Genomic DNA, 13,558 nt, shown 5'->3' on the forward strand with positions numbered 1-13,558 from the left:
CGCACTTGTACTGCCTTTAATACGTTCACCTCTCTCAAAGTCAATACAGAAGCCAGATTTAAAATTATATAAGCTCTATACCTGGTCAATAAAGGTCAGTTTTTCCAGATCACATCTTTAGAACTGGACTTATAAACCAGTCCCGAGGGACCAGAGTTTTCTCCGAAAACCTCTGTTACTGCAAGTCATTACACACCGCGCTCTTTGCTCGGGCTCTGAACTGAGCTGCAGATTGCAACACAGTGCCTAGAACAGCTCTGGACTTGTGACCGACCGCTGGAGAGCATTAGGGATGATAGCTTCTGACGGACCATTCCTCCTCCCACGGCAATATTAAAAGGAGGTAAATTTGTTCTGCTTCAGTCCACAAATATTCAAGATGCAAATTTGCAAGCTTGTAAGTAAAGTAGTGAACTGACTCTTGGGAAGTGCTGTATCATGCTTTTGGTCACCCTCAAGCAACTCAGCTGCCATCTCTCTTAGAGAGACCATCTGGTTTGTAAAGGAGAGCATTCCAAGTGTAGAGCCACGGATGAAGTCCTCGTCTAATTCAAAACACACATTGCTCGTCACTGTTAATGCACCACCTTCTGTCACTTTCTGACTACTGGATTTTCAGCCCTGATTATTTGTTTCAACAAAGATACCCTTTATTACCCAGTGATCACTATCAAAGCCTCCCATGTGTGTGACTGAGCATGTTTTGGAGCACAGGGACATTGTCGGCAGTGCAGATAGCCTGTTAGATATAAATAAAATACCTTCATTGCCATAAGTTCCTGCATCAAGACCGCATTTTCCAGATCTAGCCTCTGGCTGTCTCCACGAGGTTTAACGTCATAACTAAGGGGATCAATGTGGATGCTTTCCAGCTCCAGCATTGTCAGTTTCACTGCTGCCCTGTCATTTTTCAACTGCTGGATATAATCCTTCAGCCGCTGCTCATCCTCCTTTGTAAATTCCGTATCACAACTGCTTGCAGTTGAGCTGGTAGTACTGGAAAGAGAAAGAACAGTATTAAAAAAACATTTGGAACAAAATCTACATTTTTACATCAAACACTCTCCCAATACTTCATCAACACATCTGAGTCTTACTTAAAAGTTCATAGAAAGGACACACGTAGCGTGGACTGGACGTTGCAATGTTCATAAGATGCAGAGGGGTGTGACAAATTCAGAAAAAAAATTAATTCTCTAAGCTGCATGAGAAAATAGAATCATGTGACAACTCCTCTGCAAAGCCAGATATTTAGTGACATTAACTGAATTACTTTTTCTGGAATGGTGTCTTCTGAAACAAGACTTTTTTCATTTAACAACAAAAAAAAGCTACTTAAGATTTCTTAGCAATACCCTAGAGCAGGGCAAGCTTCTCTCTGCTGCTCAGCCACTGAGTCTTCATCTTCTTTGGGAAGAAGCATCTGCTAAGAAAAAAGAATCAGCCTAGACCTCATTTATCTCTGCTTATGGCAATACCAGTTATCATCTCAGGTATTTTTAATGGTTACTTCTAGGAATCAACCTGAGCAAAATTCCACTGGCAGATGCCAGGATGCAGCATCTTTCAATCCATGTTAAGGTGTATTCCTCAGTACACTGACATTCCTCCAGGGCTGGAGGGGTTTAAAACCAACCCATAAGTTAGCAGGATTTTTAATAAGAAGTCATCATCAGACTTGACGGAACTTCTATCTACAGGCATCAAACAAATGACTGCCCCTTAGTCTGCCCCACAAATGTTTACACAGAGATCGCAGAAAGGGAGAACTAATGTCTTAGAGCAAGGGTGGCTCCATGCTGCCTACCCACCTACACGCATGCCAGTGCTGCAGGGGGCCGAGACCGATACAGCCGTAGCATTCCAGGGCTGAATATAGTTGCAATAACACTAAAAGGAAAACAAAATGCCGTGTTGTTTCTATAACCTCACTCAAAGCTGCCTGCTGTCTCCTGAGGTCCTGTAATCAGCTGCCGGGTGAGGGATAAGTCATCCATTAACTGTGCTTGTCTGGAATGCTAGATGATCTCAGTTATCAGCAGGGGAATAAATCACTTTCTGTATCAAATTGCAGTGCTGTTCAACATTTTTGTAGGAAGAAAAAAAGCCCCACCCGCCACATGCTGTGAGAGTCAGGATGATGTCCTAATATGAAAAAGGGGAAGCCTATCAAGATAGGCTTGATCTTTCTCATTTCTTTTGGTTCTACTTCAGCTAAAGCTACATTGATTTTTAAGTGCCTCAAATAATTGCCAATCTTCCCACAAATTCCAAGCACAGCCTTGGAGGAGATGGAGAATTGGCAGGTCTACAAAGATTTCTTAAAATCCTTCCTTCTCATGAAATATCGCATTACAGTCCTTTACTATAGTTCTCTGTCAATTTCCCATTATTCCTTCTTTTTCTTAGGGATAATAGGTGCCATATTTACCACAAGTGTAAACTGGTCTTTGCTTTTGTTTTCATTCATTTCCATCTGCAGTGAAGCTAAAAACACTCTGTACCTACACTACACAGAAACCCTCTCGGGCTGAAACAAATTTTTGTTCATACTTAGTTCTTCATTACAGAACCTCGAAACACTTAATAAATCTTGCTTTACTGAGTCTAAAGATACCTCTCTGAAGTAGATATTGATACAAAAATCATGGAGATAGGCAATGTGAGAAATACTTAATTCTGTACTGAAGTCATGTTGCAAGTTTTCCTCAACACCCAAAGACAGCAAATGCACAGCTTTTCTGGATTAAATGTAAAACAGCTGTTGTTGGAGGAAGGACAGCTTTTAAAGCCTACACAGGCTTCAAATCTTGGGACACAAAGAGCTCATCGCAGTTTTCGCTTGCAAAGGAAAGAAAACCTAGCTCTCCTGCTGGGAATGAAACCTGAGCAAAAATGCTAAAGTCTATTGTTATGTTGTGTTGGACCTTGTACTCACTGGATGTCCACAGATTTTGGCCCTTAAAGATCCACGGCTATGCACGTATATTTTAGGGGAGAGCAGTCCAAACTGAGGAGGACAGTCTGGGTTGTTGCCAGTGATACTCAGGCTGCTTTTACTTCAGTCCTGGCTGCCTGCCTGCCTGCCTGTCTGTCTGCAGCTGAGTTGGCTCCTCCGGTGAATTGCTAGCAAGCTGCTCTTCTTCTTGGTTTCCACCCCCTCTTTTTTGTGTTTCCCCCCCCCCCCCCCCCCCCTTTTTTTTTTGTAAGAAGGTGAGGGCAGCTTAGCAAGGAAGCTGTCTCAGCCAGCACACAAAGGGACAAGAACCTTCCCTCTCCCCCACATTTAGCAGCAAGCCCCGACTCAGAAGACTGGAAGCAGTATGGGCTGCAGAAAGCCAGGGTACAAAGCCCACTTTGGACTGTTGCAAAAATGAGGCTGCATGATGAGGGACAGAAACAACGCTGCAGTGTTTCTGAATTCCACAGCACAGCTCTGCCAGGGTGCGTTCCCCCAAAAGCCCCACCATAAAGCTCTCCGCAGCCATAATGCTAGTCCGTTGCTGCTCTATTTAAGGGCCTACAGCTGGTGAGCATATGATCCTGAATTTCAGATATTGCTCTCCCTTCTAACAGCAATCAGGACAAAGGAAAACAGACCGACAGAATGCATACGTAGTATAATGCATCCATCCAAAAACCACACGAAACTGTTGCAAAAGATGTGCAGTTTCTCATTTCTCAAGCATGTAGGTAAAGATAGAGAAAGGATCACAATTTCATCACACCTGGAGGGAATACAGCATCAATCTGCTCATTGTAATTGCTGTTGTATTCAGAAGAAGCAAAGAGAAGTGTTCTTCCCACTCGCTTCATCCCTCAAGTCTTTTACAATGATGCAATGCCTGGATGATGTCAAATTAATTTTCATATACAGCTGGTGGAAAATACACAGGTTGGTATAGTATAATGTGCAGTTTTACTTGCTGGCATGCATGTGTGTGTTCGCATGCACATGTGTGTGTGTCAAATGCAGTGGAAGGATATAAATGAGGCTTCCAACAGTGCCTCTGTGTGAGTAACGTCTGTACGCTACAAAATGTTGTCCATAAAACCCTGTATAAGCTTCAGTTCATGTGTTAAAAATCAGGTCAATACATAAATCCGCAATTCAGCAGCGGTGCAGATAATACAAAAGTTTATAGAACTAAAATAACGCTGTCAGAACTGAATCCACAAAATTTGCTTCAATGTCTGCATGCAACCTTACACTTTAAAGCATGCATTTGATACACAGTATACCCGGGCCAACCATCTTCTAGGTGAACGTTGTGGCTTGAGATCTGAAACAGCACAATACCAAAAGATAGTAACGTCCTGAGAAACTGAAAAACACTCCAACCAGCCAAAAGACAAACACTGGCTAAAATCAGAATCTTTGGTGTAACTACCCTGCTTCCTTCTGAGACTAGTTCAGTCCAGCAATGAAGTGTTACATAGATAACATTAAGGTATCTGTTGGGATATTTCTGAATAACTTATTTGCACACTTCAGTCTAGATAATCTTGTCTGTCAGCTACTTATCTGAAATCTGAGGTGATTCTGATGAGAAATATAGTCCTACATTTGGCTGAGTTCAGATATTTTGTGACACTGCGTAATACTGCAAGTGATTCCCTTTGCATGTAAGAGACCAGATCCTTCCCCCATGAATTCAGGTGTAAGGTTGGGCATACTAGCACTGCAGGGAATAAAATCCACCATTTTCTGTCAGTGTTACAAATGGAGTCCTTCTCTTTTGTTTCCTTCTTTTTAAGGTGCAATCAGTCAAACCGTGTTGGCAATATATGTTCTATAGTTAGCTTCTGTCCATTAGAATAATTATGACTTCCAACTACACTGCAGACATTTCTATTTTAAAAAAATTAATTGGCAACATTATTGTGCTGCTGTCAGCCAAATGAGTTGAGATGCTTGCTATTATTTTTATTCACTTCACCAGTAATAACATCTGTGATGCTCCCTTCATTGCATTTCATTTCTTTTCATTTCAGTTGCTCCCTCTTACAGTCTTTAACCACTTGTCACTAGTGGCTCACCAAGCATTTATTCTCAGTAATGTGGTCAGCGATTTGACATTCAGAATCTCATTTGAAATGCCAAAGCTAAAGATGGGTCAACAATTCCATTATAAGTCCCTATTCAACAGGATTTCGAACAGCAGGGAGAACTACTCATTTGTCACAAGTCTCAGCAAAGGAGAGTTTTCATCATCCCACTACCTCTTTACTCAGTTGGTTTCAAAGGGAAAAGGTAGCAATACATATCTGCAACTAAAAGCCTGCAACACTAAAACAGCTATGGCAAAAGTCTTGCAGATTTGGGGTATGTTTGAACCACATAATGTAAAATGTTTTCATTTCAGTGCAGTGGTCCCCAAATGGTGGTTCACACAGCACTCACTAGTGATGTGGGCTTGTTCTACTCCCCAGTTTTACAGGCTGCCAAGTTCTTTAAGACAAATCAAAAACATTAAGCCTGCAGGAACAGCTAGAAATCTGCAGTCTGCTTTCCTATCTCTGCTTGGATTGCTATTGTAATGGAAAAGGAAAGGAAACGGAAAACATCAACATCAAAGAATCATAGAGGGCTGGAGGTCTGCGGCAATGGGACTTCTGTCTAGAGCAGCAGGGGGCCAAGTGACAAGGGAGCATGCATGAACGGGTTGAGAGAGCTGACAGTATAGGCAGGATAACTCCAAAGATGAGGAATAGGGTCCCTGGAGAGAAACAAAAAGGATCCAGAATGATAGGGAGAGGAAAAGTTAAAGACAAGATCTTCAATTTTTTAAACCTGAGATAGAACATCTACCGATATAAATATACAAAAGTGTGTGCCTTTTGAACCAATACAGATTTTCCATCTACGGGCTGGCACAGCATCATGTGTCTGTAAGCTGAAGAGGGGATGCCTCTATTTTGAGACAGGGTCCATAGGAAGGAGAAATCTGAAAACACCTCTACCACATATCACTTGAACAAAACAGAAGGAAAGAAGAGAAGATTTGTATTTCATGGAGAAGTTAAAGTTTTGGAAATAGTTTCACTGACACGTATGTTTACACAAAGACAAATTACATTGGGCGTGGGGGGGGAGAGAGGGATGACAATGTATAAGTGATGATCAGATCAGGATGCCCATATGACAAGTTCCTGACTTGCTGTGTGCCTTTTGGGTGAGCTGGAGAAGCTTTTCTCTCTCATGTTCCACATATATCAAAGCAGATAATAATGGTTACCTTATTCAGTACAATATCTTGCTCCACGCCAGAAAAAATTATCCTACAATGATAATGACTCAAGCTAAAACATCTCTCTTGCACACAGAAGCATTTACATTTGCACTTTTACATTTCATGACACAGTTTATACTGACGAAATTTGAAATCCTATGCCATTTTAACCATACTCCACTGAAACTTTATCTACTTAGTCAACACGTTATGTGCACACATACACACATTGCCAGCTGACCACCAAAAGTTCACGGTAAACAATGAGCATGAGAGATTATTTTCCTCCCCAAACACACACACCTCCCTCCCTTATCCTCCCCCTCAAAAAAGCAAAAATGATGTTCAAAGCAGCAAGGACTGTAGCGACTATATTCCTACCAAACACTATCAGTGAAAGGCTAGGAGAACAAACACTAAACCAGGAACACCTCCCACCCCCCTGCCAATTTCCCCCCCATCAATACTGGAAACTATCTAAGTTGTTTTCAAGAAAAAAAAAATACGCCTTGACTACATACCAGGTATCTCACAAGGAAGAAAAACACTGAGGTAGTTAGAAACAACTGAAAAAGACCCTTTCAAATAATAGACTGGAAAACAAGCTCAGCCTAGGTAGAGGCGTTGCTATGTGTGGCCACTTACAACGTGCTCACATGCAGGTGTAGATATGGCGTAAGCGCATGCAGACTGAGGCAAGTCAAGTATCTGAAACAGCTTTGTATAACTTCTTTCCAAGGCCAGTAAATACTTTTGGTACAATGAGTGATCAATGTGTTACTAGGGCAGATGCTGCCACATTAATTTCTGAATAAAGATACAGCTTTCTTGGACCGAAAGTGCAATGTAAAAAGTCTTTGAACAAAACGTTAAAATTTACCTCACATTTGGACCCTGTTCCCTCAGGTTACCTTTTTGCTCACTTTTTAGCTATTCCATGCTAGTCACATGGCAGGAAATAAGATCCTTTGAAGGACGCATCAGCATGAAGAGGGAATGATATAGTACTAAAATAAACTTCTAAAAGTGTCAAAAAATGACAGCATTTGAATAAAGAACTGGCTCAAAAACTGAATTAAAATGAAGTTTTAGAGTGAATCTGAGAAACCAAAATAACTTTTAAAAAGAAAAATATTCATCTATATTTATCCAGCATGCTTGCCAAATTCGTATCCATACACAAGCACACATATTCACTGCACAGAGTACAATTACACTGCAAGCAGGCAGTGACTCAAAATGAAGTTGCTAGCAGATGTATTTGAATTGGAACACTTCTGCAATAATAGCTCATTTAAGTTTCATTATTTTATAGGTCTTCAGAAAAACTGCAATATCCAGCCTTTCCTGGAAGAATCCACTTTGTCATCGTGTTCATTTGCCTCTCCACATGCAAAAGAATAGCATGGGAAAGAAGAATTCGGAAGGGGGCAAAGGGGAATGAGAAGGGAGAGGAAATGGTTTAAAACAAAATGGCTGGATTTGCAACATTTAGAAAACAATTCTTGAGCACTCCGAAACACTGATGGAAGCATACTTCTGATCTCAGGTTCTCCATACGTCTGTCCTGTCTGCATACAATAGATATGAATAAGAAGTACATGATTTGAGTTCCAGTAAAACAGCAAGAAAGTCACTGATGTAAAACAAACATAATGGTTTTGCCCTTTATGAGGAAGATCAAAGTTCAGAGTCACCCATTTGCAACAAATTTATACAAAACCCTTCTTGGCTGGTGTTGCTCAAAGTCTAAAGACAATTAGACCACTGAGGCATGGTGACTTATAAATCAAAGCAAAGAAGCCAGTGGACTGAGGTGAGTGAGGTAGTTCATAGAATTACAGAATGGTTTCGGTTGGAAGGGACCTCAAAGATCATGTAGTTCCAACCCCCCTGCCATGGGCAGGGACATCCTTCACTAGATCAGGTTACTCAAAGCCCTATCCAACCTGGCCTTGAACATGTCCAGGGATGGGACACCCATAACTTCTCTGGGCAACCTGTTCCAGCACCTCACCACCCTCATCGTAAAAAATGTCTTCCTTATGTCCAATCTAAACTTACCCTCTTTCAATTTAAAACCGTTGCCCGCCTGTCCTATCACTACAGGCCCTGGTAAAATGTCTCTCTCCATCTTTCTTATAAGCCCTTATAAGTATTGAAAGGCAGCAATAAGGTCTCCCTGGAGACTTCTCTTCTCCAGGCTGAACAACCCCAACTCTCTCAGCCTGTCTTCATAGGAGAGGTGTTCCAGCCCTTTGATCATCTTCGTCGCCCTCCACTGGACTCGCTCCAACAGGTCCATGTCCTTCTTATGTTGGGGGCCCCAGAGCTGGATGCAGTACTCGAGGTGGGGTCTTACGAGAGCGGAGTAGAGGTGGAGAATCACCTCCATCGACCTGCTGGCCACGCTTCTTTTTATGCAGCCCAGGGTACGATTGGCTTTCTGGGCTGCAAGCACACATTGCTGGCTCATGTTGAGTCTCCCATCAACTAATACCCCCAGGCCAGGTCCTTCTCCTCAGGGCTGCTCTCAATCCATTCTCCGCCCAGCCTGTATTTGTGCTTGGGATTGCCCTGACCCATGTGCAGGACCTTTGCACTTAGTTCAGTAAATACAGTACAACATAACTTTTGGTCTGAAATCGAACACTTGGGGATTAGAAGAGCAGATGAGTTGCAGTTACCTTGTGTGGCTGTTGGATGACAGGCTTTCCCAAGGTTGCACGCTACAGCCAGTGATTGCATAGGCTCCCCCGCAGCTCCCATCTAGTTTCATCAGCAAGGCTTTTGCTGCGTTCTCAGCTGTCTTCCTGCAGTCATGAGCTCTCTTAAGCATCTGGGTGATGTTTTCATCACCTGTCTGGTCCCCTAATTTTCAAGCAAACAATCTGTTTCAGAGCTTTGAGGAGGGTGATAGAAATGAAGGCAAGAGTAGAGATGCTTCTACGCGCTCTCAGTTTATACCAAGACAATGACAATAAATTATCAGTCTGTGGTGTAAAAGCAACTTCACTTCTGTGTGAGCATCAGTGGTAACTGGGCTACTGGCCTCAATGCATCTCCCTCCCAGCCACAAGCTCCAGGTATTTGTTGCTTCAGGTACATGTCCTAAGTGATGTTTTATCTTAGCTAGCTTGTCTGTTTGTAAGGGCATCCTAAGTGCATTAGGGTTAGGTTAGGATGCTCAAATTAATAAAATACTGCAAAAGCCTCAGCCTAAATTACAACTCTTACCCCAATCAGTCCAGTCCTGTTTCACAGTGTGGTCATTTCCAGTGCTTTTTCTCACAAGCATCTTTATCTCAAGCCTAATGGTTTGCCAGAACACCTTCCTACAGGTTACCTTTCCAGCTGCAAGAATTGCCTTACTGCTTAGAAGCAGCCTTTCAGAGTTTACAGTCATGCATACTAAATCAAAAGAAAACTAGCACTGGTGTTTATTAATTTGCTGTAATTTCTAGTGGTTATGCAACATCTATGCAGCTGGTAAGCCATCCCTTCAGCAGAGGCAGGACAGAAACCACCACTGTCGTGATTCTTATAGTCCTCTAACTCCAGGTGGAGTAAAGTCATTAAAGTGAGACACATTAGCGGCTACACACAAAGCTACAATATATTCATACTTTACCAAATACAATGCAAAGATGTCAGAGAGCATTAAAAAAACTCCAGTTTGCTCTATGTCAGATTTTCATTTCATCCTTATTCGAGTCAAAGACCAATTACCCATACCTCACACTTGCTAAGTGCAGTGCATGCACTAGAAATAATTAATGTGGAAGAAAGGGAGAATGTTCTGTTAAGAGCAGCTGGATATGCTCAGCTCTACGTGATGCAGAAGCAACTCCCATGAATTTTCCACTCACAGATGTTGATATAAAACTTGACTGATCTTCAAACCAAAAACCTGCTATTTTATCTAGGTGTTTTAATCAAATTTCACGGTGAAGTAAAGGCACATAAACCAAACACAACTTCCTCCAAGCTGTGTTATGTAATGGTAAATTGGCACTATTTCTATCACAGGGCTGTAACTGATAATACCATAATTAAGAGCTGTAGACAGACACCTGTATAAAAACTAAACCACACTCTCTTTCATAAAATGCATGTGAGATGAAACCCTACTCAATCCCAAAGTATTTCTCCCTTCTAAGACTTCTTTCTGCCATCTACGTGAACAGAAAGTCCAAGACTAAGTTCACTTTTGCTGGCCACTGATCTCTGCCAGCAGGGAAAGCTCCCTAGCACACCGTGGAAAGGAATGACCAGAGTCTGGAAGAAAGGCGGATGAAAATCTCAGACATCCACTCTAATGTTTAGTGTATGGCACACCCTGCACAGGCCAAGACAGGTACACAAGGGCCTGCTTCTAGCACTGGAAGAGATACAAAATAAGGGGCATGGTTAGCAGCACAGTGGCTGTGGGCTGAGTGCATCTAGTCATCTGAAACAAGAAGCTGACCATGCCAGTCCTCTGGCTCTAAAGCCAGATGGTCACCCTGTCTCTAAAAGCCTTCCGTTTACATTTCAGTGATGCCTGAGAAGCTAGCACTGTACTACTATCTCAATTAGGCAGTTACCGCGCCTCAACACAGCACAAAGAGCTATTCTTCTCTCTCTGAAGGTTTTCCTTCTTTCTACTGGAAGATTACTACAGCTACCTTCTCCTATCAGTAAAAGGAATGGGGCTATAAAACCCAGATTAACGTTCACTGTGTAAACACCTCTTTCTATCAGCAAAGTGGAGCCAGCAGCAACATCAAGCTCCAAAAACTTCTGAACTGTGCCTGTGATAGTGTCTCATTCCATTACTTAGCGAGCAGCATTTTTAAAAAACACCACCTAACCACAAGATTAACTATCCACAAAATAAGAAAACCCCAGAACATATAGGCTAATATCCCCAACAACACAGTAAAAATGTAAGATAGAATATTTTAAAATTTCAGAGCAAAGGTAAAATGTGGGGTGAAAAATTAGAGCCATTTTTGGGGTTTTTTTTGGTAACTACTCAATGCTACCTTTGTATTGTCTTAATCCCAGTTTTTCATAGACTATACTCAACTTCTATGGGGGTCAATGTTGCTGGTTCAAACGAAATCTGTACTTGCAATTACCACAGCTGTATGGCCCTAAGCCACATATGCTCATGAGTATTGTTTAACAATTCCACTCCGTACAGTTGCGTGCCTATAGCAGCCTCACCACTGCCAGAATAGGCATCCCCTTGTGATAGTAATACATAGGTTAATTTAAATTGCTGGTGAATTTTATGATTTAATTCCAGTCTTTCTTTTTCTTTCCCCCTATTTTTTGGGTGTGTAAAATGATTTAATTAGTTAAAAACAAGAAAAGACTGGAGAGCATTCTTAAGTGATGGGTCATGAGATGATTCACCATTACAACTAACTCTAATGTTAACTGACATGCAAAAAAAAAATTTAAATAAAGTGATTCATTGACATCTTACCAACAGAACCAACACCTGCAGCTCTGAACTGACCAAGAATGAGACTCTGCTCACTTTCTGCCAATGCCAACAGCAGCTCATATGCTTCTATGCACTGTTCACTGAAAGAGAAAACAAACCACAGAAAACAAAAATCACACAAAATATATCTGCAATTTAGAGGGGAAGAATACCTGCAACAGCAACAACAACAAAAAAAAAAGGTAGCTGAGGAACTGCATGATTCCCTACTCTTTGTCTAGCAGCAGGGATATTAAATGACATAACACACAGCTTCTATCACAAGCATTCAACAGTCTCCCCTTCCTTATGATGGTCCCAGGTTGGCCTCAAGTTAAAACAGAAGAGAATGACCTGACGTGAAGTGAGCTCCAGAAGCGTGTTTGAAACAGTCAACAATAGGAATGGTGGTTGACATGATCCCTTTGAGAACTTTTTTCAGGCCTTCTTACTATACAAAATACAGTATTCTATATTCTGCTATGTAACTATACTATACAAAGTAGAGTAAGAAGAAAAGAAAAGAAAAGAACACTTGTTGCTCTGTCCTGGCTAAGATTTTCCTCCTTACAACCAAACAGCTTCTAAATACAGTTGTGAGTCACTCATTCCTGTTGCACTCTAATGTTTTTGAAAATATACACATTAATATACCTATTTGCAATTCACATTCCCTTGTAATTTGCTCAAGGCTGATAGTAACAGAATACATTCTTCAAAAGGCACACAATTTGTCTGAAGACCAGAACTGCCTGCTCCAAATTAGCTGCAGTTGAAGTTAAGTGACACCATCTTTTCACATACAGTTTCAAGCAAATTTAGATACTTGTAACCAAATACCAAGCAATTCATCCACAATTCCAACTGATGTAACATAAAGACACTCTGAATTACATGAAGTACAATACTACTCTTTGGTCCACTGGTCCTGTGGAAGGTGCCAGCCTAATACAGAGAATCTGTATCTTAAGGCTGGATACAGCAGAGGCAGTTCGAGCCTACACACAACCCCTAATTAAAATGTTAATTCAGTATTTAAAAATTAAAAGATAGATCTGTATATTTCTATTAGATCAAGTTCACTACTGCTGGTGAACTAGAGTTGAAATACACTTGTATCAATAACTTCAGTTCTGTAGTTTAAGAGTTTTAAGTCGTTCAACCAAAGGGGCATTTTTTCAGGGAGGAAACAAAAAGAAACAGTACTACTATGGCACACCAACAATTTCATTCTCAAGTCTCCCCCGCCTCCCCTTTTTCTGGCTGAGACACCCTCTGCATAGGTACATACCTGTACTGCAATGCAAGCCTGAGGGCTGTGGCATTGGACTCGTACTTCCCAACAAGCATGCTCATCCTCTCGGCATTGCTTTTGCACTCTTCCAGTGTTATTGTCAGCAAGTCATTCTGGGATTTCAAGTGCTCAATACGGCTGTAGAAAAGGAATTAATTTGCAACCTTCAAGCTTAGCTTGCAGACACTGCCCTGAAAACTCTAGAACAATCATAATTTAGAACAACAAATACCATTTGGTCTACACAAGGTTTTTAATGAAGATGGCAAAATCTATCAGTTCTGTGTCCCATATCAAGAGTCAAGAGGATAGTAATTTCTAAGGGAGCTTTTGCTGGGAGTCAGGAAAAAAAGGAGAATTTACCACTTGTGGAAGAAGGGGCAGGTGACTCAAGAAGAGTACAGGGATCTCGTTAGGTCATGCAGAGAAGAAATGAGAAAGGCAAAAGCCCAGCAAGAACGCAGTCTGGCCGCTGTCGTTAAAGACAACAAAAGATGTTTTTACAAATATATTAATGACAAGAAGAGAGCCAAGGAGAATCTCCATCTTTATTGG

The 13,558-nt window shown here is 41.4% G+C and overlaps 1 protein-coding gene across 1 annotated transcript in view; it reads right to left on the minus strand.

Annotated features, from left to right (window-relative positions):
- Positions 1–13,558, minus strand: part of MCC (mutated in colorectal cancers) — a 155,124-nt gene that overhangs the window by 18,490 nt on the left and 123,076 nt on the right. The window contains exons 10-13 of the mRNA XM_009321091.1: positions 13,001–13,141; positions 11,710–11,810; positions 8,921–9,104; positions 762–996 (exon numbers count right to left, since the gene is read on the minus strand). Coding sequence (XP_009319366.1) covers positions 762–996; positions 8,921–9,104; positions 11,710–11,810; positions 13,001–13,141 — 661 coding nt within the window. The remainder of the gene's footprint in view (positions 1–761; positions 997–8,920; positions 9,105–11,709; positions 11,811–13,000; positions 13,142–13,558) is intronic.

Source organism: Pygoscelis adeliae, unplaced genomic scaffold (assembly GCF_000699105.1).
Source record: "Pygoscelis adeliae isolate BGI_AS28 unplaced genomic scaffold, ASM69910v1 Scaffold83, whole genome shotgun sequence".
NCBI lineage: Eukaryota > Metazoa > Chordata > Aves > Sphenisciformes > Spheniscidae > Pygoscelis > Pygoscelis adeliae.